Source organism: Lepisosteus platostomus, chromosome 15 (genome assembly GCF_059453375.1).
Source record: "Lepisosteus platostomus isolate fLepPlt1 chromosome 15, fLepPlt1.hap1, whole genome shotgun sequence".
NCBI classification, from domain to species: domain Eukaryota; kingdom Metazoa; phylum Chordata; class Actinopteri; order Semionotiformes; family Lepisosteidae; genus Lepisosteus; species Lepisosteus platostomus.
Window position 1 is genome coordinate 22,566,970 of NC_142625.1, and position 16,129 is coordinate 22,583,098.

The window sequence follows — 16,129 nt, forward strand, 5'->3', positions numbered from 1 at the left end:
TTTAAACATCTTGAAAGTCATTTGAAAAGAGGATTCCTACGGCAGTACAAAACAAAGCATGGTAATTTGAACAATAACAATAAGCAGCTACCGTTATAATAAAACCGTCTGAACATATGGAAAACTGTCCTCATATTTCTGATTGTTCTGATTGTAGGCTGCCTTTTATCTTCTTTAATAAATCTACTTAAAATGCATGCAAAATTAACTTAGAAAAAACAATAAAACAAAAACTGTACAATTTGCACCATGTCTGTGAATACTGGCAATCACTCTAAATATTACTTTACTGTTTTTAAGATTAATTTTAATATTTGCAACCTACTAATGTATTATTTCGGGTACAATTGTTCTCAGCAGTCACACATTCGTTATTTTGGTTTGTATTGTTCTGGTAATTGCACTTTTCTCCTTTCCTGTAATTGCAAGATTAACTGAAAAATAATCTAGACCCCGAATTACACTGGAACTTTCAAGTTTTTCTTTTCAGTTCTTTGAAGGTATCTAGTATTAAATAAGGTTGCTACTCCCTCTAGTGTATATAATTGTACAGCTTTACAGACCGGAAATCCAGGACAGAACAGTAGTTTACACCATCTGCAGTACTTTTCTTCAACACATTTTGGATCATATACATTTTGTATATAGAATATATGCTGGTATTTTATATTCTTGGTTTAAAAGTATTATTACTTATTGAATTTAGAGCCAGCACGGTCGCAGTGAGTGCTGTTGCTTCACAGAATTTGGGTGCTGGGTTCAGTTTTGGACTTTTGGATACGTTCTGTGCGATTCCGTGTTCTTCCCTTGTTTGTGTCGGTTTTAATCCTCTGGTTTCCTCCCACCTCCCGAACACTGCTGACTAGGTTAGCTGGAATCTCTAAATTGTCCCAGTGTGTGTGCATGCCACGTGACAAGTGCCCTGACCAGGGTGTGGTCGTACTTTTAGCCCTGTGCTCCCACTTTACCTTGACAAATATCAGGACTAATCTTCTGAGAATGGATGTGTTACTGAATCGATATATTTTATTCTGGATTATACATTATCATAATTTATTGGTCATACGTGGTATACCCTCTACAGACTATATAAACCACACTTTAAAGGTTAGTCTCAAGAATAAGGTATTGGGTTGGATCCCCACTAGACCTACTCCACATTTATCAGATCACTGACCTTGTAATATCAAAAGGTTATTACTGAAACTCAGTCTTTGAAGCGTTTGAAGATATTTTAAATGTTAAGAGAGCGCGACAAGCAAATAAACATGAGAACTAGTACACAGCAAATTCAGTGGTATTTTCAAAGCCGAATAGACAAAAACGTCAATGAACCGTAACCTGTCGTGGAATTTAGGAAATCTTCGCAAAAAAAAATGTAGACGCAGGTATGGCCTTAGCTGACCAATTTATCCATACGGCGTTTGCAGTAACGAAGACTTAAAACACTATTGCTGATTGATAAAGCTTCAGGCTACAGATGTTTTGATTGTGCTTTTTATTTCAATAATTACTTACATCCTAGCGACTGAGCACTTAATTAGGTCGTGATATTTTCTGCGTTTTATATTTTTTTCGTATATTTTAATATTGACCGTCCTTAACATCTAATCCTAATTGTAGTAGCAGTCTGCATCTGCGGGTGGACATGTCCTGCTTTTCGTTGAGCACCTACAATTGTGAAACGCTCGATGAGTTCACAACGCATTAACTCCTACACGTCTCTATTAGTCTCATCGTTATAATTAGAAAACATTTTAGTGCAACATGTTGCCTTTAGGTATGCAACCAACCAGAATATTCAGAATTGCGTCAAGAGACGTCATTATGAAGCGCCGGAAGCGAGTGAGCCTGGGCTCGCCGAGCTGAGCTGGAGTACCTTCAGTGTCCGTCTCAGTGGATTTGTTGTTGTGAAAGCCGATGCAACAAGGAGAGGTTTTGTGTTTCAGGAAATCTGGGTAGAAAACACAGACCTACAGTCCTGAACACGTTAAACACACGAAGATTGTTGACTGTTTGGAAAAACTGACACGATGGACTCTGCAAACCAAGGTACAGTTTTTGGTGGCATTTAGATTCTAATCTGAGAAAGTACGCAAGTACCTTACAAATGGAGCAGGGAGGGCCCGACGGCTGCGCTTTCCAAATAAAACGGACGGGGAAGAGAGCCAAGGAGGTGTAGTATTACAATGTGTCCAGGATAAACTATTCCTTTGTTTCAAGTGTGAAGACTTTTTCTCGCTACATCATGGACACGTCGTCATAATATTCTTCCCTTTCGTTCCGTTCGTGAGTAAACAATAGGTTGTTTGTTTTGCAGGATACTCTCAAGGGATTTGTCGTAGTCGTGTTTTTTTAGAAGTGTCAACGATCCCAAATGTCCCATTTTAAAAATGTCACAGTTTAAAAAAAAAACGGACACGAATCTTGTCCATTTTTAAATATTCTCCAAAGCGAGGATTTTGTCGCATTTTGTAACTTTTTAAGTTTCGCTTCCGCAGTTACACGTTATTGCTTAAAGAGCATTTCTCCCAAGTGGTAGTGTCGTTGACCATTGGAAGTAATTTTTTATTTAAAATCGTCACAGGTGCATAGCATGACTTCTGAGTTCTGAAGTCGAAGGCGATTCGAGAAGGATAGTATTCTAAAATATCTCGAAAGCTTGTGTCATTGCCGAGGTTGCATGTTTGTAACATTAATATGTCATCTTTGCGACAGAGCGCTAACGGATGACCGTTTAATTAATTTCATTTTTGTGATGAGAGTGTGAGGTATCGTACTGGGAACAATTTTAAAATTAAGATGGTGACTTGAAAATATTTTTTCCATGACTTGCCTAGTCTTCGCTCTCTCTTTTTTAGCGAATGGTCAAATTAAAATGGATGGTTAAGAATAGCATTGAAGCTGAAATGGAAAGAGGTGGAATTTATTCAGAAATGTCCCAAATGTCTCTAAAAGTTCCGTAATTTATTTAGAACAACAATGCTTAACAGCTGTTGAAGTCTTGTGCTTAATTTGAACTTCCTTCTTAAAAGCTCTATTTCAAGGGAATAACACTTTAAAATCAGTTGAAGGGGAAGTTGCTGAAAATGAGAAAATGACTGTGGTTAGTAATAGAACAATTGAATTTCACCATACTGTAAAATGATAGTATTGCTGTTGAGCTTAGAAGTATATATTGGATGTTGTTGTTTGTGACATATCTACATCCCACAATAACATCCGAAACATTTATGAAAATGATAGCGAAAATTATAATTATTGATGTTTTATTTATGCAAATGCATTTTGTTATCACAGGCACCAGTCTAGCACTTTGTATATTAGTAAATGATATCTTACTCATGCACTCACTGTTTACTTCCTGTTACTGAACATTGCAATGTCATCTCATGTATAGCCTAAGCATGCTCTCATTGCATTCACGTAGGCCTCAATCAAGACATTTGGACAGTGATCTAATGCCTGCAAAAATGCCATGTTGTTCCATTTTATGATTTTGTTGCACAAAGGTGCTTATTGATTTGTTTACATGGACTTTTGCTGGAGATATGTCTGAACTGCTGCACTGTTTTAGTATTGATAACCACATGCAAACATTCAATAAATCTTTTCAAAAACAAGTCTATGTAGCTTCTTTATGTCAATGATATGCAAGATGTCTAAACCACTATCTTTATGTATGTGCTGGGCATGCAGATATCAATCTCAACTCTCCCAACAAAGGTCTGGGGTCAGACACCATGACAGATGTGCCCGTAGAAGGAGCTGCAGGTAACCCCAGTACCACATTGCCTACAGGCTTGAGTGAAGAGGAGACAGAAGAATTAAAGACTGAACTGAACAAGGCAATCTTGATTTTTTTTCTCTATTTGTATTAGTCCTTTGTGTCTGAAAAGTCATACTGAAAGAAGAAAACTTTTGCACAGACTCATTAGGACAAAGTAACAAGGACAAGTTGCCATGTACTTGATCTATTTTTCTTTTCTCTGACCTATTCTGGAGTATTAATATTATCTCATCTGCATTACCTTGCCTGTGACAGATGCTTAGAATGATATAGTTTATTCCACTACTGTGTATTGAATAGTTTATACCACTGACTTTTTTGTCACTACTAGCAAATCTGTGGTAATTAAGTTTCAGAATTTGAACTTGGGTCATAAATGATGAGGGTATTTTAGCTGACGTTTAAAAACTGATTGTACGCTTTTCTTTCCTGTTTGTGCCCTTCATTGAAATCTGTGGTATGTAAGTATCTGCTGTGCTTTCTAGGTGGAAGAGGAGATACACACTCTGCGCCAGGTGCTTTCTGCCAAAGAGAAACATGCTTATGAGCTCAAAAGAAAACTGGGACTCACTCCATTGAATGAGCTGAAACAAAACTTAACCAAAGGCTGGCAAGATGTTCAGACCTCTACAGCGTACGTACCGTCAGCATATACATTAATGCAAAAATTCCATTCCTTGCAGGTTAATCTTGCTTGCTGAAAGGTCTTTTGTATTGTATGGTGTTGAAGTGACGATCGTCCTAATAGCTGTTAGGATCTTGAAAAGGCTGCTTGAGTCATGCTAGAATTGTCTTAGAGGCATCCTAGCAACTCCAAAGCAATTCAGTGTGTGTCCACAAGTGGCTGGAAAATCATGTCATTGTGGTAAGTAGTTAATTGCTTTTTCTACGTACAATATAATTTGTCTTGCCTCATTAAAAACACTTGCATAGGGAAATCTATGGAGAGAAGACAACACTGTTGAAGTGGTTTTCCTGACATTGTGGATTCCTGGAATGAAGAACTTAACAGCTGTCTTCCTTAGCTTAGAGCAAGGCACAGCATGGATGTCCTCTCTGCAGACAATTTCTGTACATTGGTTTTGAAATTTGCAATGGCGTGGGAAGAGACTTATTGCTTTAAATTGCTAATGCAGTGTGTTTTCCAAAAAAGTACCACTGCCTGGAAAAAAACAAGTGCCATTCTTGTTAACAATATTTCTGTTTTTAGCTTTGTGAAAACCACAGAGAAACTTGGAGAGTGGAATGAGAAAGTTACCAGTTCTGATTTGTGAGTCGCTTGTATAGTCAAACCTTGTCTTGTCCGCTCTGCTCTTTGCCTGCTTGCTGTACCTCTTTTCCAGGTTTGAGGTGGCTGTGTTAACCATTGAGACCCGTTTCACAGTACGGACTTCTTCACATTCTAGAAGCACAGTTGTTAGGCTGACCCAATTTGAACCAGGCTTGCATCTTGACAAACTTTCTTTTTTTCTTTTGACGTTGTGTAGCAAATCATTGCAAGCAATTGTTGGCATTTTATTTTGTGTGATTGGTTCGAGTGGTGTGATATTGGTCTCACGGTTACACTGGTGATATAACAGGACTAATAAGCAAGCTTTGAAGTCTGTTTGAGCTAACAGAGTGTTCAATTAAAAGTTTCGGATAGGACTTTAACCTCTTTTCTAACCTGATATTTCTTTGTTGTTCTTCCATTTTTACATACTTGTAGTTACTGTGAATTGGAATTTATGATACGTTTTTGTAGTTACTGCTAAGTATTCGTCTTTAACTACTCCTGAAAATATTTTCTCCTGCTGGGTTTTTGGTGCTGTCTTCTTGTGGTGTCTCATGGGTATATTCTACTGTACTTTTCATCTCAAGTTGATATTTCTCTGTTTTTTTAAACTTGTTCCGATTACAAGCCTCTTGACTTTTACTGTATCAGGTAAATGTTTCAAATTGACAATACTGGCCTAAACGAAAGGCATTATGTGACAGTTAATACAAGATTAGAATATCACTATCTTTAAACCTAATAATTTCATAACTTGTACAGAATAAATTCAAGAGGTCAGTAAGTAAACTTCTCATAATGAAATGTGACTTTCTCATTTACACAACCGCTTAAAAACTCTACCCTACAGGACCTGTAGTTGAAAACATAGTAATCCAATAATATTAATTAACAACTTGTCTTCATAGTTTGAGAAATGTTCTCCTGTATTGTATATGTTCAGCCAAAGTAACAGGTTCTTGCGAGCTTTGTTTTTAAAGTAGTTTTATCATTCATTTTCAGTTTGTTGAGCTCCTGATAAAATAAGCTACTCCATATTACATGTACTGCCTTACAGTAGCTCAATACTCAGTATATTCACCACCACTACCCCCAAAAGGAATGCCTCCAAAATATATTAATTTTGTCACCGTAATTAAAAACAAACAATGGCATAAATCCATTAATACGACATATATTTAAATAAAAACACCTCGAAAATTATTTAAGTGGTGAGTGGTTTAACTGGCTTTTTAGAATGTGTTCTCTTCTGAAGTATGAAAAACATGGCATGCAGAAATAAACTTCCAGTGATGAAGTGTCTGGTTTGTTCAAAGATTTAAGAATCATTCAGAGTAAGAGAAGAAACTTTCTGTAGCTACAATCTGTTGTACACTACACTTTAAACTACAGTTCTTGAAACATGTAATGCAAAGGTTGGGCATAATTATTGCATCATGTGCAGTGAGTGACAAGTAATTCTAAGTCTTAAAAGTTTTTTTTTTTCCTTCAGTGACACTTTAGAACATCTTATCCTTTTTTTTAAAAGACCCAGTATAGTCTCAGCTGTATACTTGTGACATTTACCTAAGAAAGGTACTTGTTTTAAAACATAATTAATGGAAAAAACATGCTGTTAATGGAGATTTGTTAAAATAAAAGAAACAAAGCTGTCCATTGCTTCACATGATCTGCAAACTGTACATTGTGTCATCTGTTTAAAACCATATCGGTGTTTTGTCTTTCTTCCTTTTCAGAGCATTTTCGAAAAAATCTTTCTCAATTTAGAGTACATAAAATTGGATCAAATAAGTTTGAATTCTTTGATTTTTTTTATAGTATTAAATGCCTTCTGTTAATTTTTTACCAATCGTAAGCTAAATGTTTTAAAATTAAATGAGAAATGCTTTTTGTGACTTGGTTCTTTCTTTGGTTATAGGGAATACAAATCAGTGCAAACCACAAGCAACATAAGTTCAGCCAGGCATAAATTGTTAGTGGTCATCTACTATTGTATATGTTCCCTTCTGCCTGATAAGATCCTATTCAGCTGGTCATTTTATGGTTATGCTTATCACGATATCCAGGACACCTAAGACATTATAGTGCTGTTGTTGCAATATAAGTGAGTGTAAAATCTCACCATCCCATTTTATAGACAGAAGTACACACACATGGCTCACCATGAATTTAAGATTTTCATTACAATGATTTAACTGCATACAGTATAATATAATATCAGAGAAACTTTATCAAGTATTATTATTAATGCTTCAAAGTAAGGATGATTGTTATGAAATTTCCTTAAGACACTGTTTAGTTTTCCCAATTTAGACTTTTACTGAACGTAAAATGTTTAGATGTTCACACTACTTTTTGATGAGCAGAGAATGTTGCCTTTATGTATCCTTATATTGCAGGTTTAATAGCTTTTTTCATCTATTTTTCTAGTGACTAACCCGGAACTTCTTGCTTAAAGGGTTTTTGAATTTAATGTTACACTGTATGTTTATAGATATGTATCAGCGAGGGAAACTTTGGAGGACATAAGCCAGTCTGAAGCGTGAGTTAGAATTTTTTATGCCTGTTTCTGTTGCTTAAACCTTCCATGGCTGAAGGGCAGTCAGTTTGCATTAACCTTGACTTTCTTTTGTCTGTGTGTTTTAGGGGAATGTGGGTCAACTTAGAATTTAGCCTACCCCTTTTTTTATATAGTGATGCACCTAGAATTTTCATGTTTTCTAAAAACTCTTATCAGGCAGGTAAAAAAGGTAAGGTAAAAAAAAAATTTAGATTGGTTATATATAGCTATAGGGATTCTTGTGTTTGCCTGATACAAATGTTAATTGTATGTCTTCTGTGTTAGGAGTATTCAAGTTAACAGACAAATCTTTTTACTTAAAACTGCAAGATAAAGAGCATAATCAGGTAATGGCACAGAAGACTGAAAAGTGAGATCTTTAATGTTATACAACTGTGGGTTTATTCAGTTTAGACTCACATTTGTTTCATGTAAATTAGTTCTTACACAAAAAGAAGGAATTAGCTGCTAGTCCTGTTTTTATCTAGAGGTTTTTACAGTTGCCAATAAGCTTGAATGCCTGCTGCTAGGCAAATAAGTTATCTTGAATAAGGTTTTCTTTTCCTCACTAGAAACACAAAACACACTTTGCTTCCTAATGTCACTACAAAGTTAAGTGATGTCCTGCATTCATTTTTTGCCATGTTGATCAAATGTAACAGCTTCCTGCAAACTTAATTTTAATGTAGTTTTATTATTCAGTTACAATTAGTTGAACTCCTGATAAAATATGATATACAGTAGCTCACTATTCACTATAAATTATTTGTAGAAAATATAAAAGCGATCAATATTTTGAATTGGTTTACATTTTTTTCACAAATAGTTTAGTCTTCTAAAGAATGATCTTTGATAACTCAAAGATATATATTTTACTAGGGCCACAAGAATTTTCTTTAAAATGGAGTCTACTTTTTAACCAAGACCCATTATACCTTTAGAATGAAACCTGATATGTTAAAAAGGATACCAGAAATCCCTGTGATTTGACTTGCCCAGTGACAAGAACTTCACAGAAGCGCATGCAAAGTTTTGCCTGAAAAGATTTGAGAGATATTTACTGTTTTGCTCTTCTGTAGTTGGGATATATTTCATGCTGTGCTTTGTTGCTGCTTCCTAGTGTTACAATATGCATATTTGAAAAGCATTATGAAATATGTTTAAATACAAGTCATTGTCATAGTTTTCTATGATGCTTTATATGCTAACTACATCTGTGTACTTGTAGTGCTGTGTAAATGTATAAGTATTGTATTACATGTATCTTTAGGATTATGTAGGATAATACCATACCGTTTTTGTTTTTTCTCATTAACAAAAATGTCCAGTGTTAAATGTAGGATTTCTGTGTGTTGACGTTTAAGGTCCTACTGATTTCACAGCAGCTCTCAGCTGGCTATGTTTATTTTTCTTAAGTGACACCTTTTTGCAAATACCTTTTATATTTGTTGACCGTTTAATTCTTTTACATTTCAGAATCATTCCTTTATGTTTATTTAGTCGTCTCTTTTGTTCATGGAGAAATTTTTTTACCTTTAAGTATAAATAAGACTGTCTAGTATATTTTTATTATTTGGTTTCAGTAAGTGTAGAGGAGACCTACACTTAACTCATGCTGTCTTGGCCGATGTAGTATCCATTCATGACAGATATACTAGTTACCACACCTTTGTGGACTCAGCACTAGCTAAACAGTGTTTCACAAAGTCGTAAACGCCCATGTTTAAAGTTGTTTTGAGTACATTTAAGAGAAATGCTTTTACAACCTATAGACTTGTGCCTTTGGTCTTGATCATGTGATTTAAATTTTCTGGGATGTTTAGCCTATATTGCACAATTGTTTTAATCTAAATCTGGGGTGTCAAGACTGTGAATGTTATTTTTACACCATAGAAAAGATTAAGAAGTGCTGGACCAAGGGTTTGGAGTCTGAGATATCCAAAAAACCTTGAAAAGGCTGTTAAATTCTGACCTGTTTCTTTATGGATATTTTGTTTGTAAAATAGTACTCTGTTCTACAGTCATTGCCAAGTGTCTGTGTAATAGGGAATGTTTGAAAGTGAGTAAAGTTGTGTTACAAGATCGGTACAGGAAACTTATAGTGTGCATTCTGGTAATAAGTGGAATCTTTTTAAAAAATCTGATTATAATTAATACATTTTCTAAATTTGTAATTACTTTTTTAATAACTGACTTCTCAGACAGCATTCAGTACCTATGCATGTGCTGTAAAATGCTGCAAACTATAAGGGTACATGAATTGCTTAAATAGTTTAAAAGACTTTATAAGCTGGGTACAATATCAAAGTAAAATGCTTGATACAGTTATTAATTTTAAATAAACTCCAAGGTTTAACGTCTTTTTCCATGGCATAAGATCTGAAATGGTGTATAAAGCACGTTGTAAGTCCCTTTAAAAAAGGATCATGGTTTTTCGGCTTTGCTGGGATGTTTTTGGTGGCTGCTTCATTGCCTTGCTTTCTATTTTAGGGTTTGATTCTTTATTGATATTCTAACTTTGTTCTTTGTAGGTTTCCCATGATGCTTGTGTCAACTAACCCATTGTGTGGAGTAGCTTGTGACACAGATTTCCACCTAGTATCCTCATTGAAATACAAACAGACATATACAATGTTTCCTTATTTCCTGCAGGTATAAGAAGACTCAGGAGACACTTTCTCAGGCAGGCCAGAAGACCTCTGCAGCCCTGTCCACTGTTGGCACTGCTATCAGCAGAAAGATTGGAGATATGAGGTAACACTTTAGACTTATCTGTAAACGCATACATGCAAGTCATAAAGCTATATCAGGTAAGCCTGGTGTTTAGAGACCCACCTTTGTTTAACAATACTGGACCCACAATATATCATATAGAAATAGTGCACCGTGGCTAATATCTGTGTATGATGGCTTCTGTGATTTATACTAGCGTATTTTTTGGTTTAGTCATGTTCAGTGGTAGAGTTAGCATTCTTTTGTTAAGATACTTAAATATAGCAAATTATAAGACTATAGTTGAGAAATCTCTAATATTGCTAGTGAATAAGTGTAAATTGCCATTTTGTTTTTTACGAGTGTTTCGGTTACAATTATCAAGCATGCTCTAAACCTAGTTGTTGGGCTGAATCACTTTTCAGTTTCACTTCACACTTTTGAGCATGAATTCAACTGTGTCTTAAACATGTTTAATTTGAAAGGGCTAATAATAATATCTAAAACTGGGTACAACGAAACTACCAAAATCTTTGGAGTTCTTGGTTGCCTACCTCTCCAAATGAAGCTGGTTATAGAATGAATTAGTTCTTAAATGCAAGGAAATATGCTCATTATTAAAATGGTAAAATGTAATCTGTAAAGGAGACCATCCAGGTAGTTTTACTTTTACTCAACTGTATTCTTTTTACACATGCAAACTGGGAGAGTTTTTAATAACCAGGCACTTAAAACCAAAGAGATTGCAACTGAATAGTAGTATAGATTGAAAGAGAAGTTGCTGTAGGAGAGGGGTTCAAAAGAAGGGGATTGATTTCAATCATTTTATCTTGGGAGAGTTTACTGAAGTTATACAACTCTACTGTAAGCCTCAGTGCCAGATAGAAAGAATAAGATATAAAACATGCTGACACCCCAGAATAATGCTCTTCATCTGGGCAATCCTACAGCAACGGTGATGTGTATGGCTCTCCATTAATTACATAAAGTAGAATTTAATATCTCTCTTCTGGCCTCCAGAATACCAAAACAGCTTGTGGTTTTTGCTGTTTCACTGAATCAGATCGTCTGCCTTGCTGAGAAATTCAAGCCTGTGCTGTATCTATGAGGGGGGGGGGGTCCAACTCTTGTCTAGCAGTAAAATACAGGTGTCATCCACTAGCTAGATATTGCTCCTCTGCAGCTCAGAGATGAATTTTTCCACTTCACTTGCCTTGTTGAACAGCCTGCATTGGCCAGCATGGATGATTGTCACCTTGGCTGGGTATAACAGGAAGCTTTGTCAGCTGTGGCAAAACACTGTGCCGTGAGACTTTAATGTTTTGGAATGAACTGCAGTGATGCTCCTTCATGCCAGAAAGGTGCATCTTAATTTACGACTGCCTGAATCATGACTTATTAATCACTATAGCAAAGGAATTAAAAAAAATAAAGGTACAAGGTCTCTCTATACACAGAAGCCATCCTATATATCCCAGGTGTGCACATGTCGTTAACGGACCTGGTGGTTGCGGGCAAGAGCAGGCATTTTAGTAGATGTTTATGTAAAAAGTACATAGAATTGTCTACCTCGTTACTAGCTGGCAAGACAGTATATAAGTTTAATGGCTTTTGTCCTGCAGTTCAGCAACATGGGACTTAAAAAAGGTTATTTCCTTCTCCAACACTCTGGTACAGCGGGCACCTGGACATCCACTAGCTTACTTTCTTTGTTGACAGATCACAGAGCAGTTGCATAATTCTCCGCTCAAGCTGAGACTGGAGGGTCTCCAGAGTGGTCATCAGTGAAGAGATCAGTTTTATCAATGTCCCTGAGACAACTGACACAAAATCCCTCTCCGGTTGGAGCTGAACATTGTAGAGTCATGGTCGTAGCACTGTTCAGGAAAGAGCAGTGACCACAGTGACCGCTCTGGCCTCAGAAGGAAAGGTTGATTTCTGGATTTCTTGCCCTTGACTGTGGGGAGGATCAGCCATGCTTCCCATGGACTTCATAAACAGCATGTAGCTGTAAAGGCTACACCAAACTAAATTTGAACTATTTTGAGAAAACAATGTGTGAAAAGAGATCTTTACTATGCTTTTAGCTTTACTATGATTTTAGCTGCAAGCCACGTGAAGTCTTCTTTTCCTGCCAAATTGAAGTCTGTGAAAGATTTCTGTAGTTCTTCCTACTTGTTGTTCTGCATGGTGTGAAGGTCTACAGGGTTAGTTTGCTTTTTTATTTTATGCTCCAAGATGTGTAAAATGTTCGTTTATGCGTAGAGCTTCAATTGCTCTGGTGCAATGGCCATAGATAAATCTGTCAATTTATCCTTCCCTTCTTATGAATTCTAATCAAAATGAGATCATGTAATTCTTAACCTGGATTTGGAAAGCACAGGCTCCAAATTTAGAACTCGGCTAAAGGATTGCACTCATGCAATGGTTCGTGAATCTGTTCAGCTTTATACTTGTTTGTCAAGTACAAAGCTGAACAGATTCACGAACCATTGCATGAGTGCATTGTCATGGTGCTTTCAAACATTTTGTGGTTAGTAACAGTAACCCGTGACATTCCGATATTGAAGGCATTGGTCACTGATTGTTAGTGTTGTTTTCCAGCGCAGACATCAAAAGCCTTCCCAAACATTTGAGACTGTTAAGAAACACGTCATTACCTCCACTTGACTGAGCACCAACAAGTTCAAAGCCGATTTATTGTGGTCAGTCTCAAATGTTATCCATGATCATTCATGTGACTCGGCTTCTTCTGGTATGATGCACACAATTTAACCAGTTCTTTCTTGATTTTATAGAGCTAAATGCAGTTGTTTGTCCAATCAGTATCAATGCTGACCAATTCGGTGTGTGTTTTGTAGTAATTGGCATGCAGCCGCTATGTGTTTCCTCATTTTTATTTGGCTAGAAATGGCTTTGCTTACCTTTTTATTTTTCTCCCTTTTTTGCTGCCTATTGGTTCTTCAGGGCCCTACCTTTCTCGCATTCATTTGGGTAAGATAAAGGTGTAGTAGTACAAGCCTGGGTGGAAGAGTTAAATGTGTGTTTTTCATCGATCGGAACGAGACCTGCTGTGTTTAACTGGCATGCAGGGAGAGAAATATTTTTGCTTTCGTTTAACTGCTTTTTCCCCCAAAAAGAAGCAGACGGAAAGGACTTTCCCTTTTTTGTCATTGGCAGATTTTCCTGCTGTTCATTATTTTCATTTTGGGGTTTGAATTCATATTAAAAATATCCAGATATCAGTTAATGAATGATTTTACCTTTGCCTGCTTATGGATATGTACATATTTAACTGTTTGCAGTTAGATTGCCTAGATTTTCTACCTTTCCGAAGTTTACTGCATTACTTACTGCCTTTCTGTTCTTGCCTGTCTTAACACTCACTTCTTTGTCTCCTTAATGCGTTCCAAATAGCAGTTACTCCATTCGCCACTCAATAAGTATGCCTGCTATGAGGTAAAGTACTTGGTAGATTTGTAGTTAATTCCATGTCATAGTGATAAAAAAAAACATTCACGGTCAGACTTCATTTCAGGACAGGTTTCTCTTTGGCTCTTCAACTTTTATATTAATGATGCTGGCATTTCAAAATGGAAATTGCAAGGGGAACAGTTTTGGTTACCTGGTTCAGCAGCACTTTCTAAAAGGTTACAGAGATCAAAACACTAAGTTTTTTTTTTCTTGCTGTATTTTTTCATTGTTTTCATTTGAATTTCAGATTTAATCTTGAAGTAAGTATTACAGATGTCACACTGACCAATTAAGTAGTATATACATTCATAAGACTTCAATTTTAATGTTAAAGAACTATTTAAAACTGGACCAGGGTGCTCCTTTAGGTGTTATTATTATAATGTCAGTTCAGGTTTTTGCATGAAAGACTACTTATTTTATTGTAGTTATGTTTTAAGTTTATATATACATTTCTTTTAGTCCTTTGTCCAACATAACTTCCTTTATTTTTGTAGGAACTCGCCAACATTCAAATCCTTTGAAGATAAAGTTGGAAACTTGAAGGTAATACCAAGCTGCAGTGATGTAGTGGTAGAAAACTGGCCCTAGGCGTGCATGTGTCTGTGTCTGTGTGTGCCTTGGAATGGTGTCCCGTCCAGGGTGAACCCTGCCTTGTGCCCGTTGCTTGCTGGGCTGAGCTCTAACTCCCCTGCAGCCCTCAATTGGAAGAAGGTACAAAATGGAGATGGATCAGTTATAGCACATCTAGATGTTTAGACAGTTATTATGCGCATAGAAGGGACATGTAGAAATTTGGCTTAAAACACTTGCATATCTGTTCAAGCTAATTTTTTCCCCCTTTTTTTTTCCCTGTGTAGCTGAAGGTCGTTGGAGGCACTGGGAATGGGGAAGGTGCACGCTCGCCATCTGAAACCAGTCCTGTTCAAGACAAGGCTCCCTTCTAAAGCGCATCTCCTAGGACTGTGTTCTCACTTTATCTGAAGCCCTTATGTAACATCTCAGCTGCAATGACACCCCCCAGTACAAACGCATGTGCATATATCTGTTGATTTGATTGTACAAATACAAATAGGATTATATACGATTGCCACAAATTGTAAAAATGTTAACCATTTTGTATTATAAACAGTTTTACACTGCATTGCATAATGTTTTTACATAACTTTTATCAATATACTGCCTCCTTACTGGCACTTGTGGGTGAGGGCTTAAGAAAAAATAATTTAAAAGGTTGGTTATCTGCATTTTGTACTTGTAATAATACTCACACCAAACATTAACTTTAGTCCCTTTTTTACACTTAATAATATGAAGCAATGCTTTGATCTTTAAGAGGTGAATGTGGGATCTAATGCCTTTTATTTCACATTGTATCACTTTATGCTTTCTCGGTTTCATTTTAAAGGAGAGTAATTCAGTTTGGAAGGTGTTCAGTTGAACAGTTTGAATTATAAGAATTACTGGGCAGAGGACCAGCTTGTGTAGCAGTAGGTTCAGTTGTGTGCCTCACACCCACTTTATGGTAAAGTAACAATTAGACCCCTACCATTGCTTGAAGCTTAATTAGAATGCCTTCACAAACGGGCATATCAGGGCGGTTTCCCTCAAATACCAGTGCCACCTTTTGTTTTCTGCCTTAAGTCTTTATGATGTTAAAGTGCACTTTGGCCAACTTTTAACACAAAAAATTGTTTAAAAAAAAACATGCTCATGAAGGGCTGATCTTGCAGTTTGTTGAGTTGCTTTTTTAAAAAAAAACAGTTGTCATGAATTCTTTTCATTCGGTTGTTATGTTGAATCCTTCCAGAGCATTTCCTTTTCCGTTTGTTCCTGTTTTGTAGTTTTAAAACAGTTAGGAAGTGTCGGTTATAGTGAGTTGGGGCTTTAATGTCAGGTTGCCATCTCTGTATACTGCTGCCAATGTAAGTTACTTGATATAGTTTGCTTACTTTCCTCACTAAAACTACTAACTATGCCAACAAAATACAAGGCAGATTTATTGCTAGTTCATCTAGACCTGCGAAATATGATGCTCAGTAAGTTGCAAATACACTATGGGATGCTAAGGGTGAAAATATTAAACGTATACAAGATGAACTACATAGCCACTGTAGGCACAATGAGAATAGTTTTATTAGGTTGTGTGGGTATCATTAGAAATTAAAGGGATCAGTTTGTTATGGTTCGGAGGTAAGATTGCTGGTTGAATTATGGTTTTGTTTTGACGTATATTTGAAGGTAAATAAAGCATTCCTTTAAACAATTGTTTTGTGTTTTTCTTTTGCGTTGACAACAAACCACATGATGCCATAGTGCA

The 16,129-nt window shown here is 36.3% G+C and overlaps 1 protein-coding gene across 14 annotated transcripts; it reads left to right on the plus strand.

Moving 5' to 3' along the window:
* The first annotated feature begins 1,829 nt into the window (after nucleotides 1-1,829).
* LOC148648256 (tumor protein D54-like) lies at nucleotides 1,830-16,075 on the plus strand. 14 transcript variants are annotated; one of them, XM_088607537.1, is made up of 10 exons: nucleotides 1,830-2,052; nucleotides 3,727-3,848; nucleotides 4,276-4,424; nucleotides 5,001-5,060; nucleotides 7,558-7,605; nucleotides 10,276-10,377; nucleotides 13,303-13,329; nucleotides 13,753-13,794; nucleotides 14,307-14,355; nucleotides 14,670-16,075. In XM_088607537.1, the coding sequence occupies exons 1-10, from the start codon at nucleotides 2,034-2,036 to the stop codon at nucleotides 14,754-14,756; spliced, it is 705 nt and encodes a 234-aa protein (XP_088463663.1). In that variant the 5' UTR covers nucleotides 1,830-2,033; the 3' UTR covers nucleotides 14,757-16,075. The 14 variants fall into 14 exon arrangements, with proteins under 14 accessions (XP_088463663.1, XP_088463660.1, XP_088463661.1 ...); XM_088607534.1 differs by having other exon boundaries at nucleotides 1,834-2,052; nucleotides 3,700-3,848; XM_088607535.1 differs by having other exon boundaries at nucleotides 1,834-2,052; nucleotides 3,700-3,848; nucleotides 13,756-13,794.
* Nucleotides 16,076-16,129: the final 54 nt, after the last annotated feature.

Excerpts from the sequence above, each read along its gene's own strand:
- LOC148648256 (XM_088607534.1), top strand. Across the intron at positions 13,795-14,306 it reads ATAAGTATGCCTGCTATGAG|GAACTCGCCAACATTCAAAT; the intron begins GTAAAGTACTTG and ends TTATTTTTGTAG. Across the intron at positions 14,356-14,669 it reads ATAAAGTTGGAAACTTGAAG|CTGAAGGTCGTTGGAGGCAC; the intron begins GTAATACCAAGC and ends TTCCCTGTGTAG.